This window comes from Botryllus schlosseri, chromosome 14 (genome assembly GCF_051294905.1).
Source record: "Botryllus schlosseri isolate E-star chromosome 14, Bs_hap1, whole genome shotgun sequence".
Taxonomy (NCBI): Eukaryota; Metazoa; Chordata; class Ascidiacea; order Stolidobranchia; family Styelidae; genus Botryllus; species Botryllus schlosseri.
Genome location: NC_137249.1, coordinates 8,100,579 through 8,121,858, shown reverse-complemented (window position 1 = coordinate 8,121,858; position 21,280 = coordinate 8,100,579). Strand labels below are relative to the sequence as shown.

The 21,280-nt window shown below is 40.2% G+C and overlaps 3 protein-coding genes across 4 annotated transcripts in view; 2 read left to right on the top strand and 1 right to left on the bottom strand.

Moving 5' to 3' along the window:
• The window catches only part of LOC145455118 (replication factor C subunit 3-like), a 120,857-nt gene that overhangs the window by 17,570 nt on the left and 82,007 nt on the right, over window positions 1-21,280 (top strand). The gene's annotated exons all lie outside the window — the stretch shown is intronic.
• Window positions 564-11,689, bottom strand: LOC145455109 (protein bicaudal D homolog 1-like). The gene is made up of 18 exons (XM_080333062.1): window positions 11,485-11,689; window positions 10,262-10,396; window positions 9,745-9,861; window positions 9,579-9,674; window positions 8,533-8,661; window positions 8,284-8,372; window positions 7,077-7,209; window positions 6,984-7,012; window positions 6,851-6,929; window positions 6,204-6,311; window positions 5,941-6,051; window positions 5,187-5,345; window positions 5,056-5,110; window positions 4,465-4,613; window positions 4,288-4,398; window positions 4,128-4,223; window positions 2,955-3,125; window positions 564-1,398 (listed from the first exon to the last, which is right to left on the bottom strand). Exons 1-18 carry the CDS (start codon window positions 11,557-11,559, stop codon window positions 1,276-1,278), a joined length of 1,965 nt encoding a protein of 654 aa, XP_080189188.1. The 5' UTR covers window positions 11,560-11,689; the 3' UTR covers window positions 564-1,275.
• Window positions 14,634-16,469, top strand: LOC145455132 (microtubule-associated protein 1 light chain 3 gamma-like). 2 transcript variants are annotated; one of them, XM_080333091.1, is made up of 5 exons: window positions 14,634-14,869; window positions 14,931-15,059; window positions 15,165-15,220; window positions 15,303-15,409; window positions 16,163-16,469. In XM_080333091.1, exons 2-5 carry the CDS (start codon window positions 14,960-14,962, stop codon window positions 16,323-16,325), a joined length of 426 nt encoding a protein of 141 aa, XP_080189217.1. In that variant the 5' UTR covers window positions 14,634-14,869; window positions 14,931-14,959; the 3' UTR covers window positions 16,326-16,469. The 2 variants fall into 2 exon arrangements, with proteins under 2 accessions (XP_080189217.1, XP_080189218.1); XM_080333092.1 differs by having other exon boundaries at window positions 14,640-14,795.

Below are 21,280 nucleotides of genomic sequence, written 5' to 3'. Positions count from 1 at the left end.
CAATTTGACGGTCATTTTTGACCGGCCTGCCGAGCATTAAATTTGGTAAAACGGGTATCAATCGAAAGCTGACTCTCCACTGATAACGAAAATATAAATTTTATTCCGCTCGTGGCCCTGGAACTCCCACAATCAGCCTCGAATTTTTCATTGTTACGGAGATTGGCATTGGGACGCAGCAATGCTGTCGGACGAGCGGAATAAAATTTATATTTTCGTAATCAGTGCAGAGTCAGCTTTCGATTGATACCCGTTTTACCAAATTTAATGCTCGGCAAGCCGGTCAAAAATGACCGTCAAATTGCCTGCAGCCAAATGGAAATTGTGACGTGATACAATTTCACTGAGGCGTGAGATTTGGCTCTGTCGACACCATATAGGACACTATGCTTCAACTGTTTCGGAGCTCAACATTTAGCCAACTTGCACTTTATTAGACTTCCACTTCAACCTTACCAGTTCGGGGGCAGATCCATACGCAACTTGCGTAGAACTACCAGCCTTACCATCATCCAACCCGTAATATGCTGATAGCTTCTACAACAGAACTACATCAAACTACATTTCTCAAGAGAAACACACCCTTTTATCAGTCAAGAAAAGTAGAGGAATACCATTTTGCATCGTACAATAGAGAAGAAACAAGGCAATATTATGAAATCGTTCAATAAACAGCGTTAACCTGACCTTCGGCACACTTTTGCGACTCGACATAGCTTGTGTACGAGACACAATAAGGCATTGCCAAATAAATTGGATAATAAATGAATGGGACGGCAAAATTCACGACGATTTTCTAAATAAGTGTTACCGGTTATCGCCAGAGTTTTGATCACTGTTCGTAACACTTCGACTAAGATAAAAAATTCGGGAATAAAGTCGGACACATACGGTAGTAGTCTAATATCACACTGCGAAATGAAAATGATACTTGGCTCAACTAAGACTGCAATATGATTGATAGTTGGTTCCTACAGTTGAATGCACAAGTGCCACATGAAATTTGCACCGTGCCCAGCAACTATAGTTCTACCCAAAATCGAATGATGCAGGGCAGTTCTATTCACTGCATTTCAAGCATTGGTCACGCGAGATAAAACCAGAAATATTAGCAAAAAAAACGACTATAAAATGATCCGCTTTACTCTAAAAAATACTAAAATACATATTCCGCGCTAGCACCTGAAGAAAAACATTGGTACGAAAGACTTTGTGCGAACTGATGTACCATTTATAAAAAGCAGTCTCCACATGGAACGAACATCCCTTGCGTAGTCATTTCTTACGATTGGACCTACTGGGAATTCCGATGAAACTCTTCCCTTTCGACGACGCGGACGACCCTTCGATCAACTGCCTCGTGTGTTGCTCGCGATCAAATTCCAGATCTTCCAAACGCTGGGAAAGCAAAGGACCTCTTCAGTAATGTGTAACTGCGACAACTCCTAATTTTTGAATGGTCGACATGAACTAAGCTGGCGAGACGTGCATTCCCCTACAAGATTAATCGGGACCCTGATTGATTTTGAAATACAACTATCACCCCTGCTCGACACTAAAGTTTGTCAATATCGAATCAATGTCACACTTGAAAGAAATGTAGATATTGACCCTTGAAGGTAAAAAACCAGCAATTTTCACTACATCACAACATGATACTAGAGAGTCAGAAATATACTATGATTGGGTATATCAAGATATTTTTTGTAGCTTGTAGGTGTCCAGATACAGCCTTTCTTGTTTATTTCCTATTCAAGCATACTAATGGCTGTAAAGCTGCTGCTATAAATGCTTTGAAGTTTTGGGAATGCATCTTGAGCTACATCTACAGCAGTGGTTCTCAAACTGTGGTACGCTTTTTAGGTGGTATGCGAAGAGTGCTGTGAGTAATCTCATACCTTAGATTGGCAAGCTTCTGCATAAGAAACAGTTGAAATTATCTCATCAAATGGTGCTTTCGTGTTTCGTTGGTGTTGCGGCATAGTACTAAGAGGAATAACTAGGGCAAGTTTCTGCAACTTTTTTTACAGCTTCCTAAATACTCAGAAGTTATGTAATATGGTGTTTTAAGCTGTTAGGAGGAATCCTGTAGAGCAAAATTTTTGAATTTTCCGCCACTTTTTCAGGCAAATTTTCGCAAGTCTTTCGACTTAACATGAAACTTTTATCAATTTTCTTCGATTTTTCATGTCATTTTTTGCAAGTTTTTTCAATTTTTCATACATCCAATTTTTTACTGGAAATATTTGGCATGCAAATGGATCGCTTGATTATTTGACTGTCGTTTAAATTTGAGGTCCTTTCTGATTTGACGTACACCCAGGGTAGACCGCCGAAAATTATATTTTTACTGGGTCCATTTTTTCAGGCTATTATTGATTTTGTTGAGGTCGCCATCACTGAGTTGTGCTACAGTGCCATGGATACGGAACAATTCGAGTATCTCATATCCTCATAATTTCAAGGAACTTGTCCATAAATGCAACTTTAGTGCAACTTTTGTGAAAAATAAGTGCAACTTTCCACGGATTTGACTGCAACAAAAACTTGCCCTAGGAATAACCAATAAACACCGGTACATTCAAGTAACATAAGTGCTTCAGGTGGTATCTGTGTAGTGAAAAACAAGTTAGTGGTACGCGATGGGAAAAAGTTTGAGAAACACACATCTACAACATCTACAATGACACATCTTTTAAATATCAACTGAAAATATCAGGGTTATCAGTGAAGATTATCAACTCAAAAACTCTATATCGGTTGGGCTTGACTCGGCACTCATGCTCGGGCTACTCCCAATAGAAGATGCTGTGACTCTACCCCAGACAAAATGAAAACTTCAACTCTGACTACCCAGTACCAAGTATGAATAACTGTTATAGCTACGTAGCCTAAAGTCGTCTTCAAAAAATTAATCTCAGCAACGAACATTGTGACAATTTTTTGCCGCTCACCTGAGTAAGTGCAAGCTTTTGCTGTATGGCCGTGCGGAGCAGAGTGTTCACAGTACGTTTCTCTTTGTCGGCGGCGCTCAATTGCTGTTGCATCTCCTCGAGCTGCGCCACGTACTCGTCGCAACGCGCCGCAAACATCGCCCGCAAAGATGCAAAAGTGGCCGCATCTTCCTGTTAAAGTGAATACAAGATCAAATATGCGGTGCACCAAGAAAGAAATCGGCCAATGGAATCAATATCTTAGTCCAGGGGTATCAACCTGTTTGAGCCTAAGATCCGCATTCTGTTTGACGTTTCCACAGCATACATACTAAAATGAGAACTACCTCATCGTAATATTTACTCAAAAGCGTTATGCTCTAATTCGACAAATCAGAGGCCAGACATTCGATCTGTGAGTTTCGAATAGGCTAATGCCATTTCACCTTTGAATAACATAATACGTTGGATGAAATATTATCTGCTGTTGTGGGAGCACAAACATGGTTTCGTTGCCAACAGTAGAGTAGACACATATGTTATCTCCAAACGGAAGTCACAAAACGTGCGGTATCCACCGAATTGACCAAATTTACATGATGTAACAAAATGCGCCAGCCGTGACAAACAGAAAACACCTAGTCATTGCGTTGAATGCTCTACACATATTAGGGCTGTCATTCGTGGATTCCAAAATATGCTGATGACTCCATTCTCGAGCAAGGACATTCTAATTCTAAATTGCTGGGTTGACCAACCCACAGATTGGTCTAGACTTCTTGTCCTCCACCCTACTATTTTCAATGGTCTGTCGTGGGTCCCTTGAAGCTAGTTCGCAGACTTCCAACGGGTTCACTTGCCTCAGTTTAGAAATTTTACTTTGCACCCTTGTTTTGTCGGGTCATACAAACTCCTTTCATTCTTGTTGACATAAAAATCAGTTTTGTAAAAAACTCTTTTAGGCATATTAGCAATTTTATGTAAATAACTGTGCCCGCTGATCTGTGATAATAAATAAGATGGAGATATGCCTCTATGATCTTAAATCTGCTGAAAATGATTGCCACCGGTTTACTCAAGTAATGCCGTACCTCTATCCCCTACCAGTTGTCTGCCAGTTGATTTTGAATTCTTAAGCCATTGTCACTCATTACACAAGAAACGGTCGTGGGAGGTTATAAAAGAAACCAGTACCTTGAGCGCTTTCAATTCCGACCGTAACTTCAGCATGGTGTCGGACACAAATTCCTTTTCGCTTTGGTATCTTGTTTTGAGATTGGAAAGTGCAACCTAGACACGGCAAGACGTTTGTCAAATACCGAACAGGCAACGGCTGCAGAAGAATATTTCTCACTTCCGCCGTATGCTTGTTTGCTTTCAGAACCGTCCTCAGAGTGGCGATTTGTTCCCGTTTTGAGCTCAGCATCGCCTTCAATCTTATCAACTCCGTCTCACCGGCTTTAATCTATCACGAGGGCAAATTCGACTTTTGTTTGCAGACATTCGATTCAAATCGAGCAAAAGTACACACCTCGGCATCGCGGGCGTCCCCAGACGCATCCACGTTGTTCTCGGCGAGTGGCGCGCTGCCTGTGGACTGCTCCAAAGCTTTGCAGAGATGATTGATTTGTGCGGAAATAGTAGATATGAGTACGGAAGAGTCTGCATCTCGGGCATCATCTGTTCGGAGTAAGAATATAAATACTAACCTACGCTCGAGATTACCGTTCTGATACGTGGACTTCATCTACCGGTACTTCAATTTCATAGATTGACCTTTAATAAGATCTTCTATTACTTTTCATTCGGTGTGTGTGTCGCATATTTGCATATTCTAGGCCAAGGTGGGTTTTCTGATTGAAAGACCACTCACATCTTTACGCCTCCCTATCTTTTCATTTTATCGCAATCTTGGTGTTTTCAAACGATAAATGAAATTATATAATATATATACTGAACTGATCTGAGGTGTGACAATGGCGAGATATTTTAATTGGAATTTTAGTGCAATTTAACAGCACTGTGACAAATGCCATCGACGTATTTACAAAACGCTTGTAGTGGAATCCTCGATTAAACTCGAAAAGTTCTGGGATTCAAATATTCACACACGACAACTGACCTCCGTTAGTCTCGGCTACAGCGACAGGCATGGTGCCTAGATCTGATGACATTGTCTAAAAACATGAGGAATAGAATTAATTCATTGTCGACATATACGTGATGAAGCGAATGGCTTCTCACGAAGCGAACCTTCCTCTTCATCTGGTCTAACACGATGGTCTCGGGCAGCTGCCCATTTTTCACACACACGTGATGATACAGTTGCGATAATCTCTCGACAACTGTCGATAGGTCGTCGGTAATTTTCTTCAAACCGGCATCCAATTCTTTGCGGTGCTTTTCCGAAACCTAAAACGAGAATTCAACTTTGGCAAGGGATTTGACGCGACGTATGGAATGGTTGTTATGTTCGCGCATTTTACGTTGGTATCGTTTGTTTCTTATTTGTCTAGGGTTAGTAATTACCTCCAATCATTATTTCGTGTGTCGTGCTTTGTATTTATATCCTGTGTTCTGTTGTCTACTGGTCTTTCGTTTAATTGCACTGTGGATCATGTCTCAAAGTTATTCCGCTGTATAATATACTGATTTGATATTGCATCCTCGTCGTATGAGTTATTATTCAAACGAGATCAAGAGCATAACAGTGGTGATCGACTATATTTTGAATATTGAGCTTGAAACTTGGGATATATCTCAACAATATATATGTGTCTATATATACAAGTCACAATAGTAATAACCAACATGTGTACAATGCAAAGGAGCGTAGATAATGATCTCATGGATTGTCTAATGTCTGTCAATTCGTTTAAACCCCATTCCCAGCCAATTTTATGCCATGTCATCGCTCAATTTTAGTTGACAAGTCTCAATAGCTTGATATAGCACTGATATACCCCGGTCAATTCAGCCGATCGCAACCACAAAATACGCAACATACTTTCAGTTCTTGGTGCACGTGATTGTTTTCTTCGCGCAGCGAGTTGAGCGATTTTCTTTTGTCTTCCACGGCGGACTGAAGTTCCTGGAGGCGTGCCATGTAGATTGAAGACTGCGAAAGAAACAATAAAGTTATGATAAACGACTGAATAAGTCTGTTACATTCATGAATCTGTTGGTGTGTGGTATGTCTGGAAATATGTACAGTCATGAAACGGACAGATAGTTCTTAATGCAGTAAACTGTAAACATAATCTGGCAGACATTTGTTTCGGCGTCTTTGTCATTTGCCTTCTTGAGTTCCGATACTTTTCTTAGTAATTCAGAATTTTCATTTTCAATCTTCTGAAGTTCCTCTTTGAGCCTCGTAACCTGAACATGAGCAATCGCGGAATCAACAACAATCGAGTCAAGTTCACGACAAATTTCCAATGCAGCATAGATAACAAGAAAATAGTTCATAGATTGCAAAAAAAAATTGAGAAAATATTCACGAATTTACCCTTGCACTGTACAAGCGATTTAATGAATATTTGAAATGTTTCATTGCCTGAGAAAAAAGTAAGGACTTTTACGATTTGAGACTGGCGAAAGACTGATTAGAAGTATTTCAACACGGGTTTGAAAACAAATCTAACAGCCTAGTGGAGAGGCCACTGGCTTCAGCAACCTAGAAATTTGACAACCAGCTGAACCAGCCTAGTCCAAGCTTCCTCATATCCCAAAGGCGAGACAGCTTTGAAATAACGATGTTAGAGTTGAGATTTACTTCCAATACTTCCATATTCAACACCCAGCACTGAGAGTCTTGTATCAAATCAACAAAATTTCACAACTAGCCTAAACAGAATTTGCAGAAAGGCACAGAGTCCGACCAGATGTTGAGAAACTTTCAAATACAAATCACATACCTCCGTACTCTGCAACTCACTAAACAAGCTAGACATCTTCGGGAACCTTTCCACAGATCGAGAATCATCTTCCAGCAGTCTTAAAAAAATTACTTACAAGCAGGCACTGGCAACACACGCACAGCGACCTTACCTCAGCTCCGATTCCGCAAATCCGGCACCCTGTGAAGATACATCCCGGCGTGAAATAGTCAGAACTGATCGTGGCTGGCAATTTGTGTCTTACCGTCCGTTCCGTGTACTTGCTTAGTTCTTTTTTGGCGGCCAATTTTTCATCGCGCTCCTTGGCCTCATTTTCCAACGCCTCGTTCAGCTGTCTCTCCAGCACTTCCTTCAGGTTCAAGGTATCCTGGTATTCGCTGAGACAAAAGTCTACCGTCACGCAAGGTTCAAGTAAGCGCAAACGGACCTCGTGTTGGTTTATGCGTTACCGCTGCCAGATTTAAAATACTGGAACAATATAGTTGCGGAAGTATTGGGCATTATGTTAACACATAATTCTTACAGATTATTGAGGTGGTCAGAAATAAAGTACTTTCACTATTCAGAATATTGAAGTAGGTTTGCCTACTTGCATTACTTACTCAAGTCATTGCAATTTTAGACTTCTACTCAACAGTTTTAGTTTGTAGGCAATACTAGGTCTAGAACAGGGGTTCTCAACCTGGGGGGCGTGAAACATCAGAAGGGGGGCGCGAAAAAGCGGTCACCTGAAAAAAATTTTGGCGCTGCTACAATGCAGGCGTGTTTCTCTCTATATAGACCCAATTTCATATTTTTTATTCTGTCATCAACATTTATAACCGACCATACCACCAAACAATCTGTTGGGGGTGCTAGCATCCCAGTTTGATTTTGTGATATGACGATAAGGGGGGCGCGAAATTTTTCACTATCAAAAAGGGGGGCATGTCTAAAAAAAGGTTGAGAACCACTGGTCTAGAAGATTTACTTTTTAAAAGGAAATCACTACTTCTACATGTCGTCGCTGTGGAATCAGTGCAGGTGCAGCTTACGTCAATTTTTCACATTTTGATTATATCCAAGTTTTTGCGAAATCTTCATCTTTATTTGGCTATATCTTGGCCGCGGTTATGTTTTTCATATTGTCTCAAACATAATCATGGCCACAAAGTGGAAATTTTACAAACGATTTCCCAGAATGTCAAAAATCTAGACATAAGCTAATCTGATTCCACAGCGACGGCGTACCCAAGTAGAATTTACATTACTTTAACCTCTACTTGACTACAAAATCATGAATAGTTCACTACCTCCGGGTAATTGACAACAAACTCTACCCATCCCATTTACCTAAGAGAGGAACTAGCAGTGGTTTTGCTGGCCAGCGGCTGGTTCTGAGCTACAGTGGCTGCCCAATTGTCCATTGCCCAACTCAGGCTTCCACAAATCCATTCATTTAACCTACCTACCTGTGCAAAAACGCATTTTCCTCCCCGAGTCTTCCGATTTCATACTCGAAGCTTTCATAGTCGGCCTGGGATTGACGCAACGCGGAAACCTGCAGCAAAAGAGAAGAGAGCAATCGCAATTCGAAAAGTTTCACAAGACGTAACCCAAAGTAACACTAGATGTAGCTGTGATAATATCCAGGTTCGAGCACAGCTAGTTTGTAAGTAGGAGAAAAACGACAGGCTATATATGCTCATGCGATCCCGCACCTGCTTCTGCAAATTGCAGTTATCTTCTCCCAAGTCAGTGTTTTCAACAAGCAGCCTCTTTTCCATTAGCTTGGCCTCTTTCAAGTCGCGCCTCAAAATCAAATTTGACTTTTCCAGCTCCTGCTTCCGCTGTAGAGGGAAAATAGGCTACATGGTCCGATTGACCCCTTGCCGGTTCCAATGCGGTAATAAGTATAGCAGAAATAAAAAAGTGAAATGAAGAGAATGACTAGAATAAGACCTGTGCAATGGGCTCGAGCTCAGAAAGCATATGATTCACAGACCGCTCGAGAAGAGGAAAGTTGAGATTCACCGCACACATAATTTGACAATACCAGTGTTCTACCATGTTATACCACTTCACAAACATGGGATGAGACCTTTAGATGGTTCGCTACATGGCATATGTCACCTACCACTATCCTTCTTTACAGCAGGATACAATGTTTCTGATAAAAGCACAAAAACCTACAGCAACATGTTTCCACGCAAATAATTAGTTTCATTTGAGCAGTAATTGAATAGACCATTCCGCAGGGTTGTAATGACTCGAGTCATGACTCGCCACGAGTCCGACTTGAGTCGAGTCAATTTTTGTATTGATTCGACTTGTACTCGAGTCATTGCGCACGACTCGAACCAAGTCACATGACTCGAGACTAGGACGACCAAGACAGACATTTCATGGTAACTCAGAAGAATAGTAAAGTCATGATTGGTATTTCGTCTATCAGTCCTGATACTTGGAAAATAGGGTCACAAAATGTTAGGACTGAGGAAAATTATGATATTATGAATTCTAAGCCATTCGAGTCACAACGACAACACTATGACTTGGACTGGACTCTCTGCTCACTGACTTGGACTCGGACTTTACTAGGTGGTGAATTGAAAATGACATAACTTGAATAAAAGTGACATTGACATGTGACTCGGAACCTTGTGACTAGGTTACAACCTTGCCATTCCGAGACACGTTCCTCTCATTCTCAAGTATTTGACGGTGAAGGCGGTTGAATAAGATTTAAAGGGAAATGTTTATCTACCTGGACGACATCAGTGTAGTCATTCGACAGCGTTTCCTCCTCTGCTTTTGCATTTTTTAGCAATGTTTTTGTTTGATTCAGCTCAGATTCTAACATCTTGAAACGAAAAATAAGTCAAGTGAGGTAAAACAGCGTTGAGCACCTCAGCTATAGATAGCCTGTATACTTGAATGGTGTTCAACAAGGTATCTTCACTTTGTTCCTTCAGTTCCAGGATGCTGTGTTCTCTTTCCTCTCCGTCGTTCACTGCTCTTCTGCTTATATGCTTGCTGGTTTCAAGTGCCTGAGATGGATATTTGACATGAGAAATTCTTAGGAAGATCCCACAATAGTTGTTCCATATCATTTGAACAAGTTTCTAGGATTGATATGGAGGATAAAAAGACCAATGGCATTTCTATGACGGTGTATCCAAGATTGGATTGAGCAGCTACTTGATACTTCATGCTTTCTAACCGTAGGTACTGCCTTGAACCAAGCTTGAATAAAAGAGATATAAATTTAGGTTATTCAATATGTTCACAAATTCAAGGTGAGGTAAAAACAATACACATTGAGAATCGTTCTTGGCGCAAAGATATGTTCATAAAATGAATCCGAACCCGAGGTCTGTCTCATTGAACTTTTCACATAAATGATACGTTAAACGTTACCATTATTAAAAATAATGAAGTTTTTGAAACCTTTTTGTTCAATTCAAATTCAGCCTTCAAACTTTCAAAGTCCTTGTGGCCATTTTCTAGCAAACTTTCAAGCTCTTCACATCTTTGTTGCAGAATTTGCTTCTCCGAAAGCACCAGCAAGCCATATTCAGCAGCCTGGGAATTGTCAAAAACGGAACAAAACACTTTTAGGTTTAGGACATTATGATACAAACATTGTCTAAACTTCGGTAAGTGCTCATGGCTCAGTTAAGTTGCCAATGATTGCTCCATAATTTTGCAGATGTGGCCATCGTATGATTTCACTGAAGCTCACAATTAATATTGACTGATATCGAGATACATAATCATCAAAGTGCAATATAGACCACTCAAATAATGACAAGAGAGAGGGGCTACAGTAAGTAATTATATTGATAGGAAATTGTGAAGATACAGGGAAACAAAAGCTATTTGATAATCTTGAGTGGTTAAATATTCTTGGCGACGATTGAGATAAAGAATACAGCTGTCCTGTGACAGGTTTGAGGGATTATGCAAAAGTTTATGATGAGATGATATTTCATAAAAATATAATTTGTATGAATTAAGAATTGACATAATTAGGTTTTGAATTAAGATAATCAGGCCCTTAAGTTTCCTGGTTATAGGGCAATTAAGGTATGCTGTTACAGTGAAGGAATCATGTTTTACCGACAAATAACAATTCCTAACTAAAAAAACTACACATCCCTGTGTGAGGTGCCCCATAGAGGAGTGTTTGAATATTAATGTAAACTATGCTCAAGGAAGTTGATGCGAAGACGAGAGATTTCCAACCTGGGGAAATTACCGCCTAGGTGTTTCAGAATTAGGGAATTTGACAATTCAGAGTAACACGCATAGGATGTATATTCAATCAGCAGTGCTCGCAGGCATAAACAGAAATAATTATTCTTAAATCTTTAATTTGGTGAACAGATGCATCTATTTCAATGTGGGAGGGGATTTTGAGTGGCATTTCAGCCAAAAGGTTCCACAGAATCAAAAAGGCTGCGAGCCAGTGGGCAATGTCACATTAGTACCGCAAATAGCTTACTAAAAAAGTTGGTCTTGGGCCATGGACATTCTGAACGCCATCTTGTAGAAGAGCCCTCAGGGCTCAGGCAGGCTCAGTACTTTTCTTCCCAGACCCGTATTTGAAATTAGCCTACTTCAAAATGATACTACACTTTTACTGTACCATCTATAGGCCTACATTATACCTTTCTATTTTCCATTTGCGCTTGCTCAAGATCTCTAGTGAGTTGGTCAATGATTTCTTGTAAATTTTCTGCCATGTTCCTGTTACCTACAACTCCGTTCTAGTAGAATCACACGCGTCGATAGGAGCGCGTATCCATAAAAGACCATTTCCCGTAGGCCTAGACAATATTTTGAATAAGATAACTCAAAAGTAACAACTAAAAACTGCAAAGCAATGTTAAGATATTAGAAAATAAACTAGTTTCAACATAAGCATGTAATTGACATAAATAAATTGACATATTGTCACAAATTAATTCAACATAACATTCACAATGCCTCAGTTCACTATGTATCATTTGTCGTGAAAGCAATAATTTTCAAGATCAAGCGACATTCACAACATCAGCCTGATTATTTTATTAGCCTAATATAATTATCAATTAAAAACACAAGGTTGTGACAACCTACTCAGTAAAGTTGAGCCAAACCGACTGCAGGTGACCAGAGATGATCTCATGATCCCCTCACTATAGCATGCACCACTCTACATTTCACTTTGTGACTTTGCAGTACCATATTTTGATATTTGTACACCTGTACACCAAATAATGTGGAGCCGCACAAACATTTTGACATTGTTAAGGGTGAACTGCGCGCTGTGGAACCAAATATATATCTCATTCTGATTGTTGATATTTGGTTATCAAATGCACACCATTGGCTTGACATCGATGGCCCCTGTATATGAACTCAGCAGTATCATATTAATACTTGAAGTAAGACTTTGGATGGGTCAAATTTACTGATATTCTCATATGGACTTCAGATGAACGGATTTTCAAGTGCAAATAGATTACATGCATGGAACATTGATATCAGACGCTATAGACATGGCTTACGCGAGTGGGTTGATTTTGCAATGCCATAACTATTGATAGAGGGTTCGTGAACACGTCCCATTCAGTGAGACAACAGAAGATATCACCATTAATACGGTTGCCAAATTTCATATCAAGAGGGGTTATGATATTGGAGAACTTCGGTGCGGGAAAGAAAAGAAGAACATACTCGATGTGAATCTCGCATTAACACAATGAAAAAGATGATCATTTTTCGGAAAGATTAGATATTCAATAATTATCACCATCACTTTAAAAATTATTTTTACGTTCAAGAATTGCAGCACAGTGGAAAGGCAGGAGTCGTAACGACTTGGTGCAGTCAATCAATCAAACTCTCACCTTTCTATCCTATATGGAATCGCTGTCCATTTTTTGAAATAAATCCTGCGTGATGAGAGCTTTTCTACATAGAATAATTAAGGAATTAAACAGAAAATCCTGCGTGACGTTGCCACCAATTCCATTCCGGCTTTCTATACTATCTAGACTAAGTTTTAGCGCTGATAGCGAATCAAAAAGTTGCCGATAATAGCAGACATCTCGTCTTTTCAAAATTTTGTGGTAAATGGAACACCAGAGCAGAAGAATAAATGGTCCCGAACGACCTGATTCGTCTGCATCTACAAAAACTGTCAATAATGCGTACCGTAAACTTCACTATTCTCTATCTCTTTATAATTAGGGCGTTACGCTCTATTGATCCCAAGGCCAGCTGAGTTTGAATCAGTGGTTCTTAACCTTGCCCCCAGCGCCCCCCAGGGGGCGCTGGCAATTTTGAAGGGGGGCAGAAACGCTCAGGGGGCGATATGGGGGGCGCTAGGCTCAGGGGGGCGGTATGGGGGGCGCTGGAGAAAATGGCTTCGCAGCAGACGATGTGGTGATAGGACATATGCTTGATGAGTATTCAGAGCAAATTAACACCGAAAACTTCGTTACATATAGCCTTCAAAATACATATAGGTTTAAATGTCCATGGGCGCCTAAATGACTGACACCGAATGTTCCTGTCTTCGCAATCTGAACCCCAGAAGACGAATTCCATCTGGCAGGGAAAAATTATATGTCAGTGAAGAAATACCAATCTGAAATCGTGTGCGTCTTTTAGTTTAGTACGATTGGGCGACAGGGATATTCCTGTTGGGCGATATACCCGTTGAGCGATTCTATATTTTTGATATTGCAGACAGGGGGTCACGAAATGACATCACCAACGGGCTCGCCCGCCCGAATATGTTTAATCATTCGTAACGGGTTCTACAGTTTCGATTAAAACCTCACAATGTTCGCTTTAAGTTTTGATGAGTCTGCGCACACTCAACAACTCACTGCATTGACCCTTGGACAACAGTGCGTAACGACTAAAAAAGGTAATAACTCCGGATTTGTTGTGCGCAACGTAGATTTTCTGTGCGCAGAGACCGTGTCAGCACTGCGCACGTGCGCAGCTTAGAGGGAACATTGCACCTCACTCAGCTCTACTGATAAATGTGTTTACGTGAGCAGAGAGAGGATAAAAAATTATTTCAATTTACATGTAATTCCCGATGATATTGACCAATTCAATCAATAATTAGTGAAATATTTCGCACTTCGCGCGACTGGGCGAGAATAGCTGCATCAGTAAATGGACACCCAATGTAGATACCTAATAGGCTATCAGCAAATAGCGGACAGCCTGATGGGGGTCTGGGAGTGAAGTCCCCCGGAAGTTTGGTTTATCACCTGGTGGGGGCCCAGGACCAACGTTTTTTGTTTGGGGGGGCTGACGAAGTGCTGTTACGGCCCTGGTAACGAATAATTGTACCTGCGGGCACGCCCGAATATGTTTAATTATTAATTACGGGCCCTTCATTTTCCTATACAACAGCTCACTCAGTGCTACTGGTAAATTTGATTACGTGGGCTGAGAGGATAAAAAGTTTATAGCGACTTATATATGTAATTACCACCTATTCATTCATGCATTATAGAAAATTTTGGTACCTAGGGCGACCAGGCCACACAAACTTTGCTGACCATCAAAATCACGATATGGGGTTCGTGGGGGCGAAGCACTCAGAAGTTCGGTTTATCACGCTATGGGTGCGCAAGGCAATCGTTTTTAGGGGGGTCGACGAAGCGCTGTTATGGCCCTCCCTCTTACTCATTGTCTTTATTACATTACTTACAATATGAAGTTGTGGGGGGGGGGCGCTGGAGCACGATAATTTTTGAAAGGGGGCGCTGGAAGAAAAAAGGTTAAGAACCACTGGTTTAAATAGTCACGAGCCGAGATTTGTTATGAGTGCAGGCAGAAACTGCTCTGATGCCGAAGAATAGCTTCGCCGGTGATGAGAAGAGTTCATGTCTATTTCACTAATTGTATCCAATCAACACTGATTAGGACATCTGCGATACGAACAACAGTAGAGAATCACCGCAGTGAAGTAAGCAGCTGAGAGGCGGTATTTACGTTACGATTTCAAAGGCGCACTTCGCTTAGAAATCGGATGTGCCAGTAGTAAGTTACTTCACTATAGCTTGTGTTCTATTGGGATGTATGCATGTATTTGATCACGCAGGTTCCTCTGCTCCGCAACCGTTCATACTCATGGACAAAGAGCGAAGCATGGCTCCGGCGTACGATGATAAGACGGGGAAACGATCCCACCAACTACATCAGACGCCGTTCAAAGAAAGGAAATCGCTTGGTAACTATCACGATCTTCTTACTAGTGAATTGAGTGTTTTGATATACCATCTAAAATTAGAAATAGGCTAGCCTCGTAGATTTCTTAGTATAAAATATGATTTAGCTACACGTATGGCAGAACTGCGGGGCATCAGAGACAAGTTTCCGACGAAGATGCCGGTGAGAAGCATGTTTTCATTCATCTTGATGATAATAAATATAAATGAATGCATTTTCGGATATAAATTTCGGCCAACGGCAGGTTATAGTCGAACGATACCCGAAAGAAAAGAATCTGCCCTTCTTGGATAAAATAAAGTACCTCGTGCCTCAAGAGATTACCATGGGCCAGTTTGCAACGATTATAAGGTAACAATATTCAGTCATTCGCTAATATAGTCGATATACTATGGACATTGGACAGTTGCATTTCGGTCGCGTTTTGGTTCGGTCGCGTTTTGGTTATCTTTTACTTTCTATGACAAATATCAGTAGAACAGCACACGTTATAAATTCGTTGAATCTTGTGAATTTTTAATTCTTGTCTTGACAATAGTGAGCATATGTTGCGAATTTATGCGCCTCGTGAATATCTGTGTCCCGTGTTACAGCTAGCCATCCGCGTACCAAGGATGATAATTTGGACTTTGTGTTCTGATCAAAATTTGCCGGTGCCGTCAGTTGTTCATAACGTTTCAGTCCATGCGGACTGTGGATCACGTCATTGAATCCACGCGAACGGTATCTAAACTAAACCGATTGATACCACTACGGACTCTTGTAATTCGGTCTGAATAAATGGGATACGCCTGGAGCTCTTTCGTAATTATTGATCACCCGACGCTGGTACGATGAAAATTGCATGCTTTGCTTCGAATAGTAGGCTATATTCGATCGGTAGTCCCATGATTTAATTCTCGATTGGCGCATGCTTGTGCCGACATCGGATGTCCGCTACTAAATGGTAGAATATCAAATATCGCTTTTGCTAAACCAAATCGTGTGCTTTACTAATGTGTGACGTCGCGATGATAGGCTAAATTGATTTACTTGCCTGTCGTCGTAATATATCGGTTAGCAGTGTATGAATTACTTAAAGGTCGATACGAATTATATTCCTAGAAATCGAATGTGCATTGGAACAACTCAAGCAGTATTTTTCACCGTGGATAAAAGACACGTGCCGAACATGGCTAGGACGATTTCCGAGATCTACCACGATTACTGTGACGAGGACGGCTTCCTGTATATCACTTATTCATCTCAAGAAATGTTTGGGTCTTGAATAAGTGCGTTTACCATCGTTGCGGACGATGCGCGTGCGTCGAGCGGATATTACTGCCGTTGGAAGTATTGGCGGACGATCAGGCAGAAAGCAAAGTTTTTTTTACTATTTGTGTTCTGTAATAAACTTGTCATTGCCTTGTAAGATGTGACTCGTGCTGGTTCCGGATGTGCCGTTTTCGAAAGTCATTACCCTCGCTATACCTCATTGACTCTCGCGTCGGCTTTTAAGCATTCCAATGCACTTAATTTGAGAATCGTTAACAAAATTCCTACAGCAGTGATCAACGAGGTTGTAGCCTCTGCTGTGAAGCAGCAGCTATATTTAATAAGGCTTGTCAAAACTACTTGAAACAATAGCCGAAATAGTAGTCAAGTATGGAAAGAGATTCGTAACCAAGGAGTAGCCTACTTCAGAATTGGTATTAACAATACTCTGATGGATATGTTTTCAGATTTGTCCATTTCTCAAGCAAATCTCACCCACCCCAGCCGATAAACTATTGGCTGATCATTTAACACTTACACACAGAGTTATAGCATTTGGGAAGACGCGTACATAGTTCGACAAAAAATGTTCGGCACTCATTGGGCTGTGTGAAACTATCAGTGTTGGGATCAAGTCACTACCTTCGAGTCATTGCACATTTTGACTCGAGTCAAGTCAAGTCAATCGATTTTCGAAGGTGACTCAAGTCAAGTCACTTGATTTTTGGAGGTGACTCGAGTCAAGTCAAGTCACAATTCAAGTCAAGTTGCCTTTTCGAAGTATGAGGCATGATTACGTCATTGCATTTTGCTATAGCTTTCTGACATACAGATTGAGTGGTCATTGATTTTGAGCCGATGAACGAATATAGAGTTAAATATACACGCAAAAAGGCGCAGTATCGGTCACATATGCGTATAACTGCTAAACTACGTAAGTAATTGCATAGCCTCGGTTTATAGTGACCAGCCAATGAGAAACGAATTGATAAGATGCAATACATTACCCATTTACGAAATGATATGATACAATTCCAGCCTGCTCCAATGGTTCAGGACTATATAAATTATATTCAATTTCAATAGAACAAGAGGTTTGGTTGAGGTATGGACAGATAACAGAAATAGACATGTTGCTCTTAAATTACTTTACTATAGGCCTACTAGTTTACGACAACGCAATCTGCAAGCTTCGATCACTTCGTTTGTGGTCAATTTAATTGTGAGAGAATAATGGCGGCTCAGTTAAACGCACGATCATTGAATGATTGGTCGCTCTCGCGGGTTACACCAGCGTTTTGCGAACAAACCGAACATATGCAAGATACAGTGATTTTTATCGAAACCGATTACTTGATGACTTGAAATTGACTCGTGAATTTTGCTCCGAGTCACGAGTCAATCCACATTTCTGATACGCCGAGTCAAGTCAAGTCATACGAAAAAGGTGACTCGAGTATGACTCGAGTCAAGTCATGACTCGAGTCATCCAAACACTGGAAACTATACACTAATAATAACAGCGGGTTCTGTTCCGCCCGGCTGCATCTGAATATAGTCGATAAGGGGTTGCGAAAACGCAATGCAGTTATGCTTTATGAGCCGGAGATGACTGACTATTTTCCAGAGGTGGTCAAAGTAGTCATGAAATCTACTCAAGTAGAAGTAGAAGTAGCGACGAAAAAATATACTCAAGTACGAGTAGAAGTACTTCTTCCCCAAGCAACCTAAAACTACTTGAAGTAGAAGTAGAATTGACTGACTTTAAAAGTACTCAAGTAAGTAAGTAGTTATGAAAACGATCCTTATTCGTTCGCATGAATTGTAAAAAGGCGCAAATTGAGCTATGCGAAAGGTGACGAGCTTGATTCATATTGATGCATACCAGCAGGTATCCAATTTTCGATAGCATTCGTCCACATCATGGGATGAAAATGATAGTATTGATATGGAAATGCAATACTAATCCTCTGTTTTCTCGAACAGCACGTTTTAGAAAATATCATGGTATGGCGCCATTTCCCATATTATAAGACCCGTAGTTTAGTCGAAGAGCAATACGGAGAAGTTGTATAGGATACGGTGTAAACACTTTGCGCGATTAGTAAACGTTAATAAAAAATATGGTGGACCGCTTTATTTCCTGAAATTAAAGGCATTACTAATACACTTGCTTTTACACTTTAACATGTATGTTATCCAGACAAAAGAGCTGATAATAATTATAACTCAAAGTATATGATACTAGGAATTGAAAGTGAAATATAAAAACTACTTCTAAAATCAGAGCATGTATTTCATGTTTTAGTCCAGAAAGTTTCGAAGGTGGTATGCTAAAACAGCTCTAAAACTAAAAAAAATTCAGAGTACACTTTTTCAGATTCGGACACGCCATGGACATGCTAGATTACGATATGGCAAGTAAATGCTAGATTGCGAACAGGGATATCTAGTTTCTAGATATCTCTGATTGCGAAAAATCAGTTTCAAGCGTTATGATGAGCCATATATACTGTGATGAATTATTTGATATGGACGAAGGGCGACAATTAATGTGGTGTGAACGGAACCACGTCAACCCTTTACCTAAATTTATTCACCGATACTTTCGTGAAATCATACCGGTCACTCCGTATCCAGCACTGCGAGCGCGACGAAAATTCTGGGCTTTAATAAATTTTTATGAAAATTAAATGTTGATAGTCCGTGAAAACAGCCCCGAAATTCCTCAGGCTATCTTCCTGATTGGAAGATTGAACTACTTCTACTTGACAGACTGAAAATAGCGAGAAGTAAGTGAGTAGATCACAAAATATTACGAAGTAGAAGTAGAAGTAGCGAAAATCAGTTCTACTTGAGTAAGTACCAGAAGTAGAGGAAAACTACTTGAGTACTTCGAAAAAGTAGAAGTACTTCGTTACTGACCACCTCTGCTATTTTCAAATAATTCGGAGGCGGACAGAAACCACACGACCAAGAAGGTAAACAGAGTTCGCTGAATTAAGTAGTGCCGCTATAATGGCTGTGGTAAGTTTCGCCTGTCCGTAGTACTAATACAAATTACTGTTCTGACTTCATTCCTGTCATGTCGATTTTGTCCACTCACGCAAAATAGCCTGTAAATACTAAATATTACAACTCCATTTACAGGGTTACCATAGTTTGGAATCGGGAAAGTATTTTCTTTCACATTATGAGGTGCATGGTTCCCGAAATACCCGCCTGAGATTCAGTTCAGTGCTATTTTACGGTATCTCGGTCGAATTTTCCCTTTTTAAGAGGACAAAATCTCAAAACAGAGGACCAGAGTTGGGTCAATTACAATATCTTAATGCAATTACAATTACAATTACTTCCTTGCATGTTTCAATTACATTACAATTACAATGAATCATTGCTAAAAATATCAAATTGCAATTACAATTACAATTACTGTTAAACATGTAATTAAATACAATTATAATTACAATTACTTTTAAACAGGGAATTTATTCAGTAAAGAGGTGTTCTTTGACAGCCGTATCGACGTAATTACCAACAATCTCAAGCTATTAATGTTTCATTCCTGATATGTAGAATACCCTTTAATTAAAAAAAAACTCGACCGTATTCGAACTATTCCTAATCATGAGTATTGAAAACTACAAGCATAGAAAAAATGTTTCAAGCGACTGTTAAGAACCAAAGGTTTGAGCGACTAACAGCGAATAGGCTACAGGACAGGCAGTGAAATGTAATCAAACGATTAGGCTACTCAGAGCTGAGTGAGTATAATGGAATGTAATTGGTAAGGCGTCAGCGCTAAGGATGATACCGATAAAGTGCGTAAAATTAAAATAAATGCGAACCTCCTCATAACTAAGAATTACAATATTTTGGTTCGCATTCACATTTTCACTTGCTCGGAAACTGTTAGATTGCATTTGATGAACATTAGGGTGCGAAAAGTTTCTGGCCCCAGTAAATTTGGCCAAGATTGAAGGTAAGATTGGGATAACATCTCTACAAGTGCGTGATCAAGTTTGATGAAGCCTTGGTTGGATACTTCATTTTTTTCCTATTGTTGCAACAAGCCTCGGTACTGGTCACGTGGTCAGAGATTTAAAAAAAACTTGGACCGTGGTGGAGGAAATGGTTCAGCACAGGTTTCAGTTTATTTGCTGTTCATCCATTTTTGAAATATTAGGATTTATTTTATCCCACTGGTTCTCTAACTTTTTTAGACACGCCCTCCTTTTATGACAGTGAATATTTCGTTTTTCGTTATAGCACACAATGAAACCAGAAAGTTAGCAATCCTTACATATAGTTTGATGGTATGGAAGGTTATGACTGTTGATGAGAGAATTCTCCAATACGAAATTCAGACTATATACCGAGCAATAACCATAAAACGGAGGTGAATCGGGCCAAGCGCGGAAGATTCCAGTTCACTGGAGCGTCGCGCCCCGTTCAGATGCTCTCACGCCGCCCAAGGGGGCACGCCCCCAGTTTGAGAACCACTGGTTTAGCCTATATTGTAATTCACAAAGTTTTCTGTTGCTACTGAAGTATGGGAAACAGTTTAGCGTGACTGAAATACCTAGTTATAGTGCAGCACGCATAGAACACCGGTGTAAATAGGCTAATTATTACATGTTGGGACTGTTTACTAAGGCCTTAAGGCCCCTCGTCGTCGTCCTGGTTCGCACCGGATTTTCACTGGTGCGACGAATAAATGATTGATTAAATTGATCGATTATTTTATGTCGTGATTGTCAGCTTTCCATGAAAATGTAATTGAGATTGTAATTGAGCAAAATTTTGATCAAATTACAATTACACAAAATAGAAATGCTTCAATTACAATTACATGAAAAAAATGTAATTATTACATTCAGCTCAATAACAAATGATCCAACTCTGCAGAGGACATTTAGGCGTCCTCGGAGGACATTTTCAAAAGCCCGAAAAAAGAGGACGTATGGT

Excerpts from the sequence above, each read along its gene's own strand:
- LOC145455109 (XM_080333062.1), bottom strand. The coding sequence starts at position 11,559 with ATGGCAGAAAATTTACAAGAAATCATTGACCAACTCACTAGAGATCTT. Across the intron at positions 6,312-6,850 it reads GTGAGTTGCAGAGTACGGAG|GTTACGAGGCTCAAAGAGGA; the intron begins GTATGTGATTTG and ends GCTCATGTTCAG. Across the intron at positions 4,614-5,055 it reads TGTAGCCGAGACTAACGGAG|ATGATGCCCGAGATGCAGAC; the intron begins GTCAGTTGTCGT and ends TACTCCGAACAG.
- LOC145455132 (XM_080333091.1), top strand. The coding sequence starts at position 14,960 with ATGGACAAAGAGCGAAGCATGGCTCCGGCGTACGATGATAAGACGGGG. Across the intron at positions 15,060-15,164 it reads CAAAGAAAGGAAATCGCTTG|CTACACGTATGGCAGAACTG; the intron begins GTAACTATCACG and ends AATATGATTTAG. Across the intron at positions 15,410-16,162 it reads CAGTTTGCAACGATTATAAG|AAATCGAATGTGCATTGGAA; the intron begins GTAACAATATTC and ends TTATATTCCTAG.